Here is an 18,472-nt window from a genome sequence, read left to right on the forward strand (position 1 = left end):
TGATTAATTGTATTGTCTTTTTCTCATTCATGCATTTTAAATTATTGACTTTCTGCCTATGGTCAGATTCAGACTTTGGAAAAGCCCTAGCCATATATAAAGAGCATGGGGAGTCTAAACTTGTTTCCAAGTCTCTGATGTCTCAATGAAACTAAGCAGGCACAACTATAACACTCTGCAGGTTCAAAACAAAATTAAGTTACCCAAAAGTGTAAGCAAGTTATAATCGAGGACCTCCCTTTTGGCTGCACTTTGGATTTACAGTAACTGCAACACCTGTTAGCTGTCACAGACATTACAAGCTCCAAGCAGTGAGGGTGGAGGAGAACACTGCCACTTGGTGGAAAAAGGGGATAGGAAACATTTGCAACTGCTCCAAGCACAAATACTTCCACAGGGATGTTCATCTCTCCCCATCCCAAGTGAATTTCCCAACAGCAGGGCTGGCACAGCTGCACCAGTGCCCCCATAGCCACACCCCAGCAGGGCACTGGGCTGCCTCCACAGCCCCACCTTGCCCAGTGCCAGCTGGCTCTACAGCTATCACTTAATATTAAAAAAAACAAAAACAAAAACAAAAGGCCAAAGGACACCATTCCAATTTTCACCTGTGTTTGAAGACACCAATTAAGGATGACATGGAAGTCTGAAGCTCAGCAGTTTCACACTCAAGGTCAGCTTTGCCTCCCTTCTACTCTTATCAAATTCTCACCTTTCATGCCACACTGGGATGGCAGGAATTGCATTTTACCATTATTTTATTGATTTCCTTTCATTCACGTTTTCAGTTCTTGCAGAGTTACTATTGCACAGTCCACCAAGATACAAAATGCTTTTTATTTTTAATATATTCATCATTTGTTTGCTTCCTCACTGAAGCTGAAATGCTGCTCTGTGGCCACATGTGGCTCTTCTTCAGAAGCACAAAACCCACTGAAAGCAAGAGGCTTCTTAAACAAGCCAACATGAAATGCCAGTGATGTATTAAAGCAGCACCCACACAATTCAGTGGTGAGGTTTCTGGCACGTATGATTACTCAGATAAGAGCAACTACAGTCTAATTCAGTTTTTTCTCTCTGCCAGACCTACTCTCCACTGCCCTGAAGTCCTACAGCCCTTTTAGAGAAGACAGGAATGCACACACTTGCAACAGGGCCCTACTACACAACTTCAAAAACTCTATTTACACCAAATTTATCTTCTAAGAAAAATCTATATTTCTACTTCACAGTGCACATTTGAATCCAGCAGTTTTTACAGAAGCATCTTGCTGGCATGTTACCAGGGCAAAAATGTAGAAGTGTAGAAGTAGAAAAAGGATAAAAGTGAGAGATTTCCTTTCCCTTTCTTTAAAAAAAAATCGTTCTTGCAACAAGGAAAGGAGAAAATACATTCCATTTCCAAGTCCTTGGGAGCCATTTCACACACTGAGACCTTACCAGCTGCAGTACAGCTGCCAAGATTTCCAGCTGTGTATCACTGTAAATCCATAAGAATATTGAAAAAAGGTGCTGCTATAAAATTAATTCAAATAGAATAGCTGAACACATCCTTTTGCCTTCATCTTAGCCTATCAAAGCCCTGTGGTAAATCAAATTCTCTACAGATTTTTGCTTTGCAGCACAGTCCTCTGGTTTTTGTAGCAGAGTTTAGGGACTGCCTGCATCCTTGAGGAAGCTGCTGGATAAAATAAATGCCCTTGCAATTGTTCAGCATCCCTGATGAACAGGACTGCTTCTACTGAATTAACATAAAAAATTTAAACACAGTTGTCTATAGTTTCAAATGGATTTGGTCTTTTTTCCTCCAGCTTTTAGCCTGATCCATGTCCTGTGTGCTGTTAAATACCTGCTGTTCAGCAGGAACAAGGTGAAATCCCAAGATAAAGATGATTTCAACTATTTATGATAATAACTATTATCTTATTTAACTTTTTAAATTTATCTATGACCTTTACAAAACTGCTTCGTTCAGAAGGACAGAGCTGGAGAGAACTGAATTGATTTTGACACCTTCCATGGCCTGTAAGAGCACAAGATCATTTATTCATTAAGTTGTTCTAAACAAAGAAATTATTCCAACTAACACTGGTCATACAGAATTCTGTACTGGATGCTGCACCTCCCACATCACTGCAAAACAGGTGAGATACTGTCAGCAAACTTCAGATCTAATGCACAACATGACCAAATTCATGAAGGCCAACCTTCATTGTAATCAACTGCCTTTGGCAGAAGCCAGAACTGAAGTCAGAAACACAGGTTAAAGCTACAAAAGGTGTGGAACTAACTACAGATCACAAATGAACACCAAGCCATGCTGTTAAAACTTACTCCTCTACTGAGCTTCCCCACCACCACCAGACCACACTTTCAAATACCTTTAGGTCACCAGCCTCAGGTTTTTCAGTCTCTGAATCGTCATCTTCCTACAAGACAAGAATTTACAGGATTAAGCTTAAAGAGCAAGTCTGGCAAGTAACTGAACTTACAGCAAAGGGCATTCAGCAGCCCAGCAGCAGTCCAAGACCCTTTCCATGGTGAGCAGTTTTGTCCCACCCACTCATAAACAGAAAAAAGGTCCTACAGTCAGGGGGAGAAGTGTTTGTTTGGTTTTGGGATTTTTTGTAGGTAAAAGCATCACTCAACAGCAGTTGTCCCTACAAAACTCATGCAGCTCTGGAATGCTCAGAATTAGACACAAGAAGCAGCAGAACTGGGGAAAAAAGCATTTGTCCTTTGATAATTCTGTCCTCTCCAGTTGGCAGGTGGTGATTGAAGAGCCTCTGTTCAGCAGTACCCACAGAAAAAGCAGCATTTGCAAGACCTGTGATAGTCCCAAGCATCAGCAACACACACAGGACACACAGCTGGCCTGCCACCAAACCAAACATGCAGCTTGGAGAGGGTCTGGCCTAGCACCAAGTTCCAGGGATCCAGCAGACACCACGTCCGTGCTGGTGCAGAGCTCTCGTGCCTTGCTTGCAGATGCTGTGAACCTCCACAGAAGGGAACACTGACAAATTCCAGGTAACAGTCTCCATTTCTTAAAAATTTATTTTATGAACCAGAAATAAACCAAAGAACTGGGCCAACTTCTGCCCTGTGAGAGCTTAAAATACTGAACACAGCACTGTGTGAAAAACCACACCAGGTGAGCAGGAAGCTCCAGCAGTAAACCTGCTGTCCCCTCACTGGGCATCCTCCCAGTACCCCCGTTTCTAGACATAAACACATTCTCTGGGTTCAAAACAAGTTTGAGGAGCAGAAAGTGTTTTTCACACTCAGATAACTCAGAAAAATGGTTTTTCTTCCAAACTTTTCCATAAATTTCAATGTTAGCCCCAAAACAAGAACTTGGTGTTTCGGCTTCAAAAAGGGCCACAAAAGAAAAAGTGAAATGAGAGGTGCAGCTGAAAGGAAGAATTTATAAGGAACTGCTCACCTCAAAGCATTGGCACATGAGCCAGTTCTGACAAGGCAAGCTAGAGACTGACCACACAATAACCTCAGTAAGTTTTAACTGACTGAATTAAGATGCCTCTCTTACAGGTTTGAGACACAAACTCCTTCACTTCAGCTACTCTCCAGCTTCCCTTTCTGAAAGATGCACATATGACAATAATTCAGTCCAGATTGTCAAAGGTTAATTACAGTGAGCATGTAACTAGCAAAGAACCAATTAAGTTGGTGTTTACCACAAATGAGATTGCTCTCCCCTCTACAGTCTCTATTATATAGATAAAAGTGACTTTCATCAAAGCAATAATGGGTTGATTTATCCATGCTGCAGACAGTAACTGAAACAGCTCCCAGAAACTTCTGACCTAGCAGGGAGTAAGAACATTAACAAACAAAGCAGAATTACTGAGAACTGCCTTTGAGTAAAAACAGAGGCTTTTCAGTCACTGCTAAAGTAGTTAAAACATCCACAGAGCAAAGCACTGGACAGCCTGAGAGCTTCTTTCTAAAGCAGCTCATAACCCCACACGCTATCAGCACAAGCAATGCCAAGGAAGCCTCCAAGTCTGCTCAGAGAATATTTAATGGGGAAAAAAAAAAAGGGAAGTAACTTGTGCAACCTGCACTGTAAACACAAACCAAGATCCACTGGCTGATACCAAAGTGATTGACTGATTGTCCTTTCCTGAACAGCAGCTGATGGTGGAGAGCTGCAACCTGCACCAAAAGCTGTGTATGCGATAAAGCCACTCCATTTACAAGCCCTTTACTAAACTAATACTAACTAAACACAGCTGACCTTGGCAAGCACCTGGATCACACACTGGGCTTCCTCTGAACTAGACAGACCTCCCTGAAGCAGAGTCTTGAAGTGCTGGATATAAAAAGAAGAATCACTGAGGCAGTAAAAAGGTTGACTGCTTTGCTGACGGAGACACCAGGGGCAACAGAACAGAACTGAAAACAAGAGACTGAGGAATTTCTTGGCTGCTACCTGGGCAGACAAATAGCAGAAAAGAATGTCTCCTAAGAGACTGATCCAACACACACAAAGCAGATTTCAGTGAGGAAAAGTTACAGGAGTAGCCCTGAGGTTCTGGCTATGTGGTAGAAGAAAGAACTGGAATAAGATGAAGATAACACAGTGGTAAGAAAAAAGCTGAACACAAAGGAAGGAGATGAGAACTTTCCCTTTTCTCCTCCAAACTTATTGTTTCACTCCCCCAGACCCAGGGCAGAACTACACATCCTTCAGTGTGATGCAGCTGCACTCACAGACTGTGAGTTCCAGGCCCTGTGCCCCCACACTGTTGTTATCTCAGAATTCAGGTGATATCAGACATGTGCCATGCACCTGTGACAGACAAAAGCCACCCACATGTAGACAGGACACTTACATCAAGGTGACTTGATGCAGGGAGTGCATTGAGCTACACACAAAGGAATAATTAAGACAGCAGAGAAATTTATTCTTTTCAATCCACCAGCTGACAGTGTGGTCCTCTTACAAAATTCTTATAGGTCAACTATGTTTAAAGAACAGCTTTTATTTGGAGTGACTATAACAGCCTTTTTCCCATAAAAGAGTCCAGCGACACCAACACAGTAACGAGCAACACGAGCTGTGCCAAGCTGCTGATGGGTGTCAGGGCAAATGCTTTCCACTTGAAAGCAAAGTGGAAAGGCGGAGCTGGAAAGTGCTGAAACCCACACCACGAGTCCAATATTCCAGGTTCCATCACGGGTCGCTATTCAGGGTTTTTAGTTGAAAGAGAAAAGCCTCTACAACCTATGTAAGGGGTCAAGACAAGCTGCCAAAGCAGGGAGGTACTTACTGACTGCCTGCTGTTCTCATCGTCCTCCTCTTCATAGCCTTCCTCATCCCCATCCAGGCGGGTAAAGTCATCTTCCCCGTACCCAACTGACACCAGGCCTCCTTTCTCTCCTAAGGAGGAAGGGAAAAGGAAAACGGTGAGGAAAGGGGAGGTGGCAGCGTGCGGGGCCTTCCCTTCACATAGGGGAAGGCGCCAGGAAAGCGCGGGGGAAGCCTGGCGCCCCAGCCCGCCGCCTGTCCCAGCCCCCTGCCCGCCCTCACCCGTGGGCGCTCCCCCATCGCTCCCCGCCGTGCCGGCCTCGCTGTCCGACTCCGGGTCCGAGTCCTCGGCGTAAACCGCCAGCGAGGAGAGAACGCTGCGCTTCGCCGCCGCCATCTTCCGCCCCGGCCGCGGCGCGCTTCCGGCGCGCGGGGATGACGACGCGGCGCTGTCACCATGGCAACGCTGCCCTTCTTCCGCCCTCACCGGCTCCTGTTGCACCGGGGGAATCTCGGCCTCAGCGGCTTCCGTTACACCGGGGGAGTTCCGGCCTCACAGCCACCGGAAAAACTGCTCGGGGAGCTCACGGCCGGAGGGCGACACCCTCCGCGAGGCGGAGCGGAGCGTCCCCGGGGAGCAGAGGGGATGAAAAGTGCGCGGGCTGGGCCTTTAAGTGAAGGTTTTGACGTCATTTTGTGGCGCCGCGACAGCATCTGCCGGGTGTGGAGCGAGCGCGGAGGGAGGGGGCCGGGACAGGGCGGAGGTGGGACAGGGGACAGGGAGGGTACAAGGACACAGGGCCCTGGGAAGGAAGGAAGGAAGGGGGGTGGGTGAGAAGGAGCCGTACCCCCCTCCATGGTGGGTTTGGCTTGGGGGTCTGCCCCCACACCCCCTCCGTGTCGGGTTTGGCGTGGGGGTCTGCCCCCACACCCCCTCCATGGCGGGTTTGGCTTGGGGGTCTGCCCCCACACCCCCCTCCGTGTCGGGTTTGGCTTGGGGGTCTGCCCCACATCCCCTTCCGTGTCGGGTTTGGCGTGGGGGTCTGCCCCACATCCCCTTCCGTGTCGGGTTTGAGGCCCCCCGAGCTGTGCCCAGGGGAAGGGGATGGCCCAGAGTAAACACAGTGTGTCCCTCTGCAGTGAGGGGGTCTGGATAAGCGTCCCTGAGAGCCCCGACAAAAGGGGCAGTGTGGCAGGGAGGCCCTGGAGGAGACCGTGCAGGTGGCAGGGGTCGGGGTGGCAGCGTGTCCGGATCTAGCTCAGGTTCCTCTTCGCAGCATCCTTAGGATGAGCGGGAAGGCTCCCCCAGGCCTGGAGGGCAGGGTCCAGAAAACACTGCAGAAGGTCTTCGGGTTCGAGTCCTTCAAGACTTCCCTGCAGGAAAGTGCGACCATGGCTGTGGCGAGAGGTGAGGCTCGGCACGGGAGACGTGTGGAGCAGTGCTGGGTGTCCATCTCCATCCCTGCGGGGTGACACTGCAGGAGCTGCTGTTGTGCCTGCTGTGAGCACACCTCGCTGGACTAAGCAGCAGCACCCAGCCCTTCATGCCCTCCCCCACTCTGAGGTGGTTTTGGTGGCCCAGGGGCACGTGCTGCACACGAGCTCTGCATCTTTTCCTTTCACTTGTTTTGTAACACTGTCATTGCATCGTGGATATGGGAAAATGCAGCATTGTTGGAGTCTTTTCTAGCTGTCTCCTCATGCCCGCTGGTGTGTTTGTGGTTAGATGACATCAAACCTGTAAACATCCAGACATTTTCAGAGTAAAACTGTCATTGTGTTGAAGATAATACCAGTAGAGGACTTGATTTCTTGGCATAGCTGAGATCATCAGAATCATTGGGCCATAATCAGAAACATTTTTGTGCTGATGTTGACACATGCCCCAACAGCCAGCCAGCTCACACAAACAAGCTGCCAGCTCCCCCAGCAGCTTTCTCAGTGTGAGTCAGAACAGTGCCCAGTTCAGTTTCCATCTGTCACCACTCACTGCTGACAACAGACCTGTCAGAAGTGGGATTCTGGGTGCAAGGTGTCCCTACCTGTTAACCTGGTGTCACTGGCACCTTCCTGGCTTGAGCTGGATCCTGGTTAGTGCAGGAATAGTCACTCACTGCAGGATGTTATCAGTGTGGTTGAGATTTACTACTCCTGTTTCATGTGAGGGGGCCTTTCTGGGATAAGCTTTAAGAGGATATGGTGAAGTTCTGTCATAGGGCTGGTACTGTGGTAAGTGGAGGTCTGTAAAATGAGTGAAAGCAGCTTTTCTGGAGGAGATTTAGCATGAATAACTTAACTTCTCTTTATCTTGGTTTCTGTGTATCTTCTGGTACTTTTGTACAGCTGCCTCTAAATGTTTACAAAGCAATCTGAGGCTCTTTGAAGGAAACCACTGCTGGCATGCAAAGTATTGCCATGCTTTAGAACCTAAACTGAAGGGTTTTTCTTGCTGTGCCACCTGGTACATGCACACATGTGCTGTCACTGCCCACCCCTCCTGCCTGAGCCTGAGGAACTCAACACCACACAGAGGCCTTGAGCTTTCTTCTGTTGTTTTTGCAGGAGAGAAGGATGTCTTTGTGTGCATGCCCACAGGGGCAGGGAAATCCTTGTGCTACCAGCTTCCTGCAGTTCTGGCAGTGGGCATCACCATTGTCATTTCACCTCTGATTGCACTGATTCAGGTAACTGTCTCCTGTTAGCTGGGGAATAGCAGACAGGGAAGAGAAAACTCTGGAGGCACAGCAGCTGCCCTCTTGCCTTTCTGCCCACGAGTCTCTGCTGCTGACCTGCCTCTGGATTCTCTTGATGTCTCAGTGTGCTTTCCTTACCTTGGGATAGGTGAGGACAGCAGAGTATCTCTGGTATGATACTTTGCATTTCTCTAAAAGGATGGTTTTGCCTCTAATAATAACCTGGGGGTTTTTATAACTGAGCCTTTCTCCATTTTCTCCAGACATTAGGAGCAAAGCAGACTAACTCAAATACACCAAAAGATGGATCTTTAACCAGAAAAAAAAAAACCTGCCAATTTTACCTATAATCACTCCAGGAGTGGTGAAGTTGCCTTTGAAGGCACAATTCATTCTGCATCAAAATGTCTTTTTGTTGCAGTCAATCTGTGATGGGAAGAAGCTGGTTTAGTAGAGCTGCTCCGTGAGCACTTTAATCTGTGAGACCTTTTTCCCTCTGTTTTGCCTTTTCTACTGTTTCGTCACCTGTTGGGAGAAACAATCTCTTGTAAGAGCAGCTGTAGCATTGCTTAGACTTGTGCAGACCATTAGCACTGCATGACATCTGGTGCTGAAGGCTGCTGGTTTGGGATTTGTTCTTTGTGGAATTATTTTAACTCCTTTACAATCTCACTGTAATACACATTAAAAATGATAGCAGACTTCTCAGAAAGATACCATAAAAAGTGAATTTGTTTCAAGTGTGAGGATTACTGATGAAATTCCAGCATGGCCAATATCAGTGAAATGAAGGTTAAGATATCATTGATAAGAGCATTACAAACAGGTTGAGATGGGCTTGATGAGTCTTAGGGGAAAGAGCTGGAGTAAACCCCTAGAGTCTTCTCATCAAGCCCTGAGAAGGGGTTGCTGTGCCTGAAATTATCATGATGTATTTCAGTGTAGCCAAACTTCAAGAGTTCAGCCTGTGCAGTCCATTATAGGGAAGGCTGAACAGAAAACAGAAACAGACATTAAATCAATTCCTGAAGCCAGATATTGAATAAAATAATGAGATACTTGTTTTTCAGGACTCTTCACATCCTGAAATGTCAGGTGCTAGTCAAGTGCAAGTGAGCAGGGAAGTGAATTTATATGGCCAGTGTTCATCTGGATGTGATGCCACATTTTCTTCTTGGTTTTCATGACACAATTCTCATCCATGCTTCTGGTTCTGCTTCAGTGGTGATTTGCATGATCCCTTTATTTTGTCCTGTCTCAGTTGTGTTAGGACATTCTTCAGTTATGTAGGAGTGAGCTGCTCCCTGTTCTTGCAGGGTGGGAGTGTTCGTGTTCCATCTGTGACAACTCAATAGGGTAAATACTGAGAAGTGTTCAGGTCACTGTGCCTGTGATGAGTTGTTCTGCACAGATCCCTGCTGATGTTCCCTAGCAGCAAAAAGACTGTCTTAAAGTGAATGGATGCACAAAAATGCAGTTGAATGTAAGAGCTGGGTGGAGCTCACAAGTGAAGGAAAAGGCATCTAGAATTGAAGTTGTAACTAACAGGACTGTAGGTGTGTGTTGTCCTGGGATTTGATCCTGGAGGTGGAAGCTGGGGCCTCACCTGGGTCTCCCTACTAATCTTTCTTGGTGCTGGTGACTTCTTTATTCCCATTTAATTTTATTTTCTATTTTGTATTTACTCTAGGATCAAGTGGATCACCTGCTGGCTCTGAAGATCAAAGCCTGCTCTCTGAACTCCAAGCTGTCTGCCCAGGAGAAGAAAACCATCCTGGCTGACTTGGCAAGTGAGAAACCTCAAGTAAAGCTCCTGTACATCACCCCAGAGATGGCAGCTGCCTCTTCCTTCCAGCCAACACTGAACTCCCTGGTGTCCAGAAACCTCCTGTCCTACCTGGTCATCGATGAAGCTCACTGTGTATCCCAGTGGGGACACGACTTCCGCCCCGACTACCTGCGCCTGGGCTCCCTGCGCAGCCGCATCCCCCACACCCCCTGCGTTGCCCTGACTGCCACTGCCACCAAGCAGGTCCAGGAGGATGTGGTGGCAGCACTTAAACTCAAGCAGCCACTTTCCACCTTCAAGACTCCTTGTTTCAGATCTAACTTGTTCTATGATGTGCAGTTCAAAGAGCTCCTTACTGATCCGTACGCCAACTTGAAGGATTTCTGTCTGAAGGCGCTTGAAGTGAAGGGCGCCACTGGGGTAGGTTGTACCTCTGGGAAGAAAACTAAACTGGACAAAATCTACCCTAATGGTCCCTGGCCTTCTAGGGGTTGGTGGGGCCCTCACAGGTCTGTGGCAGGAAATCAAGAGGTCCCGGCAAGGAAAGTGCTCCTATGTATTTTCTAAGTCATCTAAAAGTGCACACGTATGTTTTTTAGTTCCTCTAAAACAGGTAGAATGTGGAGGCTGTGGTCCAGTCAGAGGTGTCCTCAGAATGGGGTTAGTATAAAAGAAAATAGATTAGGAATACCGAACAAGCATTTCCACTTGGTTTGTCACATCTTCTGTGACATTGTATCCTTATGTTCTGCTCTTTTAGTGTTGTGAGAGTGAGCAGAAGCATTTGAAGTGTTGCATTTTCTGCTCTAACACTAATTCTCAAAAGAATTCTCTGCAGCTCTGATATAACCTCTGCACCTGGGTGTGTTTGTGAGATGCTTCTTGCATTGGTCTGCTAGGAGAGGATGAGGGGCTGTATTTGCAGCTTTTTTGTCTGACTTCAGGCAGTGTCCTGGCCTTTGTCTCCTGCCCCCAGGTGTACTCCGGCTGTGGCATCGTGTACTGCAGGATGAGGGATGTGTGTGACCAGCTGGCCATTGAGCTGAGCTACCGAGGGCTGAAGGCCAAGGCCTATCATGCAGGTACCTGAGTCTGCATCTATCACTGGCTGGGAGAACTGAACTCTGCCACCTGGGTTGGGGCTACCTAGAAAAAAGCTTTCTAGCATGCTCTGCACTCTGTGTGATGCTCACACACCAGGTCTGTGAGGTAAGTGCAGGCCCTTCACCACAGTGGCATTCCCTTGTCTCCAGAACTGCTGGTTTTGTTGGATTTTTCATGGCCTGAATATAACAACTGCTTTTATCCCGGGTGGGGAGCTAGATTTTTTCCTCTGGAATAAAAACAGCTGCTGCTGACTTCTGCTTGGTCCCAGGCCAGTTTAAACACTGGGAAGAGAGGAGTGTGTACACCAGACAATTTTAGTGAGGGAGTTTGCCTGTAATGGGGGAATGGATGAGAAAGAAAATCCTCTTATTTCTTTCATTCTTGCTTTTTTGGGGTTTTGTTTTTGGATTTTTTTTTTCTTCTTGGGGGTTGGGGTTTGTTTGTTTTTGGTCTGTTTTTTGTAGTGTTTAATTTCTTCTCTTTTCCTTCCCAGGGCTCAAGGCAGCTGACAGGACTTCTGTCCAGAATGAATGGATGGAGGAGAAGATCCCTGTCATTGTTGCAACCATCAGTTTTGGAATGGGAGTAGACAAAGGAAACGTCAGGTGTGTGAGGCTGAGTGTTGTGCACCATCAGAGACTGAAACCTGAGCAGGAGGAAGGAGAAGTCTCAGGCTCTGTTACCTAATCCACCTGACTCAACTGCCTGATGAACACTTGCTTAAACCAACAAAACCAGTGCTGGATGTTTTTTATCTTAGAAGCAGCAAAACAAAACCTGGGATGGCTTTGTAAAAACATTAAACACAGGGCAGCAGAGCTCCTCTTTGCCAGTCATCCTCAATATCAAGAAAATTGGAGGAATGCTTTTCTGCCACACCCTCCAGGGTTTGAGCGAGCTATCTCAGTGCAATCACAGCTGTCTCTTTCACTTCTCTTAGTGCAATAGCTGCTGTTTAAAAGCAGTGGAAAGAAAATCTGCACCTAAAATAATTCACCCACCCTCTATTAAAATAGTCAGAGCCAGCTTTTTTTGGAGATCTCTTGCAGTGCAATGAGGAAAAAATAGCCCTTCACAAATGGCAATAACCATATAAAAATACAGCTATGGTCCAAGGACTGAAACTTTGCACATGGTTTGCCATTGCTGTTCCCCTGAGATTGCTGTTCCCATAAGGGCTCTGGGTTAGAATCTCTGCCCTGCAATATGGCTGTGCTGAGTAATTATTGTGATCACTTACTAGAGGGATAATTCAGGTGCAGCTGAGACAACACCCACAACAGACCTGATGTCTAAAATCCACATACAGAAGCTGCTCTGAATACTGTGAGAGAAGGGCAGGATATCACTGAGCCAATCCCATCAGTTCACAACTGTGCCATCCTGTGCTGCCAGTTAACAGGAACCCATAGCAGAGACAATTTTACTCTTTGACACATCTTTCCAAGCAGAGAAGTGAGGAGTCTCCTAGCACATGAATTAATCTCCTGCTGAAGCACTCTGCCCTGTCAGGTGGTCATTAAAAAAGGCAGAGTGACTGAAATGTATAGGGCTGACTAAAAGTGAAATATAGCTGAAATATGCTTGTAATCTGGTTAGTTTACAAGGAATAGAGTTAAAATTACTCTTTACAGGCATTTTAAAAAGTTACTTAACTTTATACCCAAGCCTAGTTAACAAGGCACTGCTGCTTAGCCTTTGCTCTGTGTTGGCAGATTTCTGAGTATGCATGCATATGTTATCAAGTAAGATCAGGTCTGACAACTTCTGGAGGTGACTTTTCTGGACAAAAGGGAAAACAGAGGTGGTGTCCCTTTTTGTTCTGATGGAATCTGCTCCTCTCTCTTCACTGTTAATTCAGTTCTGCTTAAAATTATTTATCAATTTCTTCAGCAAACTTCCTGATGGGGTTTAATTGTGCAGGGCTCTGATGCTTCCTGCTTGGCCTGTTCCTGGGCTGTTTCTGTTTGAAGAAACACATTTGCTTGCTTTTGTCATTTAATCTTTAGCTACACCTATATGCATCATACCTGCCCTTGGGTCATGCTGGCTTTGAGGCAGACTTGAAAACATTGGCAGCATTACTGTGCAATCCTCTCAAAACAGGTACAAGCTGAATAGTCAGGTAAAAGCAGGTTTAAAGCAGTCTTGCAGTGCTGTGTTGAAAAGCTTCCTGCAGAGAGTACATAAAATTTACTAATGATTCTGTAGTCGTATTTGCTGGTTAGGAAGGTTGCCCTCATCTGCGAAGCACAATGAGGTGGAATTTCCCAAAATGAAGATTTTTGGCTTTCCTTTTAAAAGGAAGTATTTAAAAATGTGTTCCGTAATGGTGCAGTTGTGTCCCACAAAATAAATATGACTTCATTATTAATGCTGCATTTTATGGTAAAATCTCCCAAACAACTTAATTCGGTGTCCTTATTCTCAGTCTTCATAGCTGCACAGTTGTATGCATGCATACTCACGTGCTGATTCTTTTTTATCCATTTGGAGTAGCATCCTGCTCACGTGCTGTCCAGCTGCATTTGTTTTCTTACAGCTCTGCTGCTTTCCATGTCTTGTGTGTTAAGAGGACTAAAACTTCAGCGTGCAAATCTTCTTGCTGTGTTCCATCCTCTTTTATGTTTTGCTGCCCTGTTTTTTGCTGTTGCCCACAGACACCACAGTGGTGTGTGCAGTGCTCTGAGAAGCCTGCAGCCTCATGTTCCCTGTTTTACCACATACAGATTTGTTGCCCACTGGAATATTGCCAAATCAATGGCTGGATATTACCAGGAGTCTGGCAGAGCTGGGAGAGATGGGAAACCATCCTGCTGCCGCCTCTATTACTCAAGGAATGACAGGGATCAAGTCAGCTTCCTGATCAAGAAGGAGCTCTCCAACATCCAGGTGAGAGCTGCAGAACAGTACCCACCTGCCTGGATCACACTGCCTTGGCTCTGGTCTGGTTTGCCTGCAGTAATCTCTGAATATGAAAAGATGAAATGAAATGTTCTGAGGCTAGAGCTGTGTGGAGCCCCATTTCAAGGGATAGCAGAAGGAAGGGAAGTAGGGAAGGCAAAGGCTACCAGAGCCAGTTCTATTAGAGAGGAACCGAGCAGACAAGGGAGGTGTCTGTAGCTATTTGCCATGTGGCTCAGAAGGGTTGGATTTAATCATTACTAGAGTTACTCTATCTATGTAAATTTAAATTGAAGACTACAGTTCCTTGTCCCATCTATTTTCAGGAAAAAAAGGGCACCTTAAAAGAGTCTGACAAAGCTGTGATGACAGCTTTTGATGCCATTGTGAGCTTCTGCGAGGAGCTGGGGTGAGTGCATTTCTTTCACACACACACCACTGTTAATGCTGTGGAAAACATGCCCTGTTCTTCCAACAAACTGTTATGGCTAAGATCTTGCATGTGTCCCTGAGAAATCTCTCATCACTCCCACCTCCGAGTTAACTGAGACCTTGGGCTTGGAGTCTGACCAAGTCAGGGGGATGTTTAACTTCTCTGGTGATACATTTTAAAATATTCCATCTTTGATGATGGGTTGACTTAGTTGCATTTGCTTTTGTTTTGACTCTCCTCCTTCAGTACATCACTCCTCTCCTAAGGGGGCAGAGAGCCATGGGATGGGAGGATTTTGATTTAATGTTTCTGTAAATCTCAGCATCTCCACTCTGCAAAGTGTCTGTGATTCTCACTGACCTTAGAAGGACCTGATGGTGCTTAGAATGTTTCAGAAATAGACTCAAATTATGGATGTCCCCAGTCTAAATGCAGACTAGCAACCACAACATGTCTTGTTCAGGTTTAGTTCATGCCTTGTATGCTGTAATTGTACTAATTGCTGTTCTATGCTGGATCAGACATCAAAGCTGTCATTTTGCCAGGAAGAGAGCAGTGTATGTTCACTAACTGAAAATCTTTGTGTGTCATGCTTACAAGTTCTTCATTTTGTTTCATTTTTCACATGTGGGTCTGGGACAGCTTTTTCAGAATGAATGTTACACATGCTGCTTTTCTGGTGCCTTGGTGAGATGTTCTCTCCTTGTCATGTTTGGCAAACAAATCCTGGGTTTATAGGAGTCTTGCTTGTACTGAAGCGTGGCACAACACTGAGCCCTGGGACACATGAAGGGGCACTTCTTTGCCCAAAGTCATGGTGATGCTGTGAAGTAGCTGCTGGGAGACTTCTTGTTCTAATAATTTCATCCACTTGTCTGAGGAGCTCTGCCCTTTCTGGGGTGTGTTCCCAGATCACAGATGGCTGTTGTGGCTGGGTTTTGTATAATCATAGAATGGTTTGGGTTGGAAGAGACTTTTAAGATGACCTAGTTCAATCCTCTGCCATGGGCAGGGACACTTTTCCCCTAGACCAGGTTGCTCCAAGCCCCATCCTACCTGGCCTTCCAAGAGATGGGGAATCCCTAACTTCTCTAGGCAACCTGCCCCAGTATCTCACCACCCTCAAAGTAATAATCTGAGTAAGGAATATCACTGACATAATCAGAAATCACCCCTCCCAGACTTTTTCTTCCCTTACTCAGCTTGATCCATTCTTCCAACTGTATATCATGGGGTGTGCATCCAAGAGTCACATATTGCAGCACCCCTGACCTGGCTTCCCTGCTCGTAACTCCACAGGAGACTGAGGTGCTGTGGAAAGCAAAGCCACGTTGCATTTCTTTTTACATATTGAATTAATACAGTTCTGCTCACTATCCAAACAGTGAAAGCAAACTCAAACCTAACCTTGCAAGGTTATAATTAAGAACAAATAAAGACAGGCTGTGTACTGGCAAGTAAGTTTTTGCATAGTGTATTTAGGCCCGAGTATGACAGGAGAACAATGGTCTAAGCTACTTTTAGAGAGTGGGTTCAGACAAACCTTTCAGTGGCCAATTTCCTACTGCCCTTTTTCAAGGTGAAAAAAAAAACCCATCCCATGAAGCTCCAGCAGCAGAACACATCTTTATCAGCTTTAGGTGGTGGCTGACCATTTGCCATCTCTATCTGGTGGTTTTGCTTTAAAGATGAAAATCTTGAGAGATGAGTTTACTTTGGTATTTGCCAAATGTTGCAGCTCCTGAATCCAGACAGCTTTGTGTATTGAGTTTGCTGTGGCCTGCAGAACAACTTGCTGGCATTGGGACATTGTTCTTGATGCAGGGAAGTTTCATGGAGAGAAATAACCACCCAGGGGGTGAGATGAGAGTTTTCTATGAACACAATCAGGCTGGTTCTTGCTCAGTTGTACCAAGTTCTGTGTCCCCACTTTGCTGGCTATGAGCCATCCCGTCTGTGCCTTGGAGATGTGCAGCACCCAAAGATAGCAGCAAATAAAATGAGAGCAATAAAAACAAAACAGAAGATGCAAATCACCACCAGCCCTCCAAGAGCCCAGTCACTTGTTGCAATCAATCTCTTCAGGTCTTGCAGATCTGAGGATGCGTCTTGCTCGAGTGACATCCTGGCTTCCACCCTGCTGGGGGCAACAACAACAGGGTCAGGTCTTGTATTCTCTCCATACCCTCAGCCACAGCCCCAAAACCAGTGCAGGTATGCATGGTGTCTGTGCCTGCAGGCATCCCCCTCCAAAAGGGAGGGTCACCCTTGACAGAAATGGGAGCAGAAACTAGAGGAAATACAGCTGAGACTGGTTTAACAATCAGATCTGTGGAGATGTAAAGAGGAAAAGCTGCTTGCTCTACAGCATTTTGGCAGTTGAGATTTATTTTAATCATAGCGTATCAATATTTTCAATAATACAGTGTCTCTCCAGCATATTCAGTATAAACTTTGTCAGCTGTACAGCCTATACATGAAAGACAAGTATTCAGTGGGAGAAATTCCTTGATACTATTGGAAGGATCTCTAAAAGGGAGAGTTGGGGTCTTAAACTCTGAGGACACAATGGAGCTTAAATGAACACTTATTTAAAAACAAACAAGCAAAAAACTCTACCAGTAATAAGCAAGGATCACGTACAACTTTTCTTCCATAGGCTTAGAATAGTCCAGTTATGTTTAAAAGGGTGTCCTGCTAATGGAGTTTGCTTTATTAATGGTTTCTGTTACTCTGCAATAGAAACATAAGTTTTCCTCCTACAAGGAGGTCCAGTAATAATTTAAACTGGGATTTCACTTGCTCTTTCACTGATACTTTGAATAATGACTTCACAGTCAGCTTTCTAAAAAACATCCAGCATCTCTTTGTGAGCATCTTGTGGTTTTACTAAAGCTTCCTTGCTTCTCAAGGGAAAGGATGGACTATCTCACACTTCCTTGCAAATGTGACTATGCAGATGTAATACAGAAAGAGATATTGGTTATTTCTGAAAAGTTTCTTGACTTTCTGCCTCTTATGTCTGTATCCTCCATACTCTAAGAAAAAGAATTATACCTGTAAAGTGTTTCATCCTCAGCAGGCTGGATTTGACTTGAAGCACAAGCTCACACTTGCTGAAGTTTTTGTTTCTCAACAGCCAGATTTGTTCAGTTCATTGTTTGTTTTCTGGGTAGATGGCAAATCACTTTGCTTAGTCTTTAACCAACCAGCACACAGGACATCAAAGCTGTTCTGGATTCCTTTGCCTTCAAAAAGGAGGCAGCCTAGATTTAAGTTCCACAGACCCAAAGGCAGAAATCCTGTGGGACTGCACACCCCAGGAAGTTCCTGTCTCTTTTGCTAAGTGCAGTTCACCTCCCAGAACAGGAGAGCTGTATGATATTTTATAAATACCTGGTGCTGTTGTGATTTGTAGTAGGTGTTTCCTCTGTTGCCTCCTCTTCACCCCTCCAAGAGATCTTGGCCTGTGGTGAGGGACCCCTTGTACTTGGAGACTTACAGAGGTAGCCTGGAAGTTGCCTCTTTGAGCTGAAGTAAATGATTAACAGCTGATTAATTCCTGCAAAGGTGTGGCTAATCTAATCAAATCAAAGGCATTGAACCTAACTAAAAAGTCCTAATTCAGCTGCTCCTCAGACATTTCTTTCTCTTCATGGCTTTTTCCACTCCTACAGCTGTTGCAGGGCTTGTAAAGGCGCACTGTGGCCCCTGTTTGGGGCAGGCTGCAGGATGTGGTGGAGAGAAGAGGGCTGTGTTTTCTGGATCCCAACTGGGTCTGTGTTCCAAGCTCCAGTAGGAGACTGGAGTGAAGCTGAGCAGGACTGCCCTGCAGTCCAAAATTCATTCTGACAGTTTAGGTGGATAAACCCATTCCAGAGCATTGCACTGCTGTGAGCAGCAATAAAACTCTTCATCACTTTCCTGACTGGAGAAGACCAGAGGGATGGTGCTGGAGAGAGGAGGGACAGGAGAAGGAGGATTGTGGTGTGTGAGAGTGCCTGTGTGTAAAAGGAAACTTATTTTTCACAAGCCAAGCAAACCAGAGGGATAATGTTACAGAACAGAAGCTATTCCATTAAGTCATCAGTAGAACTTCAACCACTTCTGCTGCAGGGGTTGGCCTTGTTGGATCTTTGAGGTTCCTCAGGGAAAGAAACAATTTCAACACTTTTTATTATTACAACTGAAGTAACAGTATTCCTGTGCAGTTCCTCCTAGGCTTTCACAATATGAATGGCAGTTGCTATGTTAGAAGCAGCCTTGCCTTA

The 18,472-nt window shown here is 45.7% G+C and overlaps 2 protein-coding genes across 14 annotated transcripts in view; one reads left to right on the forward strand and one right to left on the reverse strand.

Annotated features, from left to right (window-relative positions):
- The window catches only part of SAP30BP (SAP30 binding protein), a 31,698-nt gene extending 26,010 nt beyond the window's left edge, over positions 1-5,688 (reverse strand). The window contains exons 1-3 of one of the 2 annotated variants that reach the window (XM_021541665.4): positions 5,558-5,688; positions 5,298-5,407; positions 2,382-2,429 (exon numbers count right to left, since the gene is read on the reverse strand). In XM_021541665.4, the coding sequence (XP_021397340.1) occupies positions 2,382-2,429; positions 5,298-5,407; positions 5,558-5,672 (273 nt within the window). In that variant the 5' untranslated portion in view covers positions 5,673-5,688. The remainder of the gene's footprint in view (positions 1-2,381; positions 2,430-5,297; positions 5,408-5,557) is intronic. The other variant, XM_021541666.4, reaches the window with a different exon arrangement.
- Positions 5,689-5,770: 82 nt separating this feature from the next.
- The window catches only part of RECQL5 (RecQ like helicase 5), a 37,786-nt gene continuing 25,084 nt past the window's right edge, over positions 5,771-18,472 (forward strand). For 4 of the 12 annotated variants that reach the window (XM_085557020.1, XM_077787351.2, XM_085557021.1 and 1 more), the window contains exons 1-8: positions 5,774-5,928; positions 6,553-6,683; positions 7,838-7,959; positions 9,659-10,177; positions 10,734-10,839; positions 11,358-11,469; positions 13,594-13,756; positions 14,095-14,177. In XM_085557020.1, the coding sequence (XP_085413146.1) occupies positions 6,563-6,683; positions 7,838-7,959; positions 9,659-10,177; positions 10,734-10,839; positions 11,358-11,469; positions 13,594-13,756; positions 14,095-14,177 (1,226 nt within the window). In that variant the 5' untranslated portion in view covers positions 5,774-5,928; positions 6,553-6,562. Of the gene's footprint in view, positions 6,040-6,552; positions 6,684-7,837; positions 7,960-9,658; positions 10,178-10,733; positions 10,840-11,357; positions 11,470-13,593; positions 13,757-14,094; positions 14,178-18,472 lie in introns of all 12 variants that reach the window. The other 8 variants (XM_085557022.1, XM_085557026.1, XM_085557028.1 and 5 more) reach the window with 7 other exon arrangements.

Source organism: Lonchura striata, chromosome 18, assembly GCF_050655825.1.
Source record: "Lonchura striata isolate lonStrDom1 chromosome 18, ASM5065582v1, whole genome shotgun sequence".
In the NCBI taxonomy this organism is placed as follows: domain Eukaryota; kingdom Metazoa; phylum Chordata; class Aves; order Passeriformes; family Estrildidae; genus Lonchura; species Lonchura striata.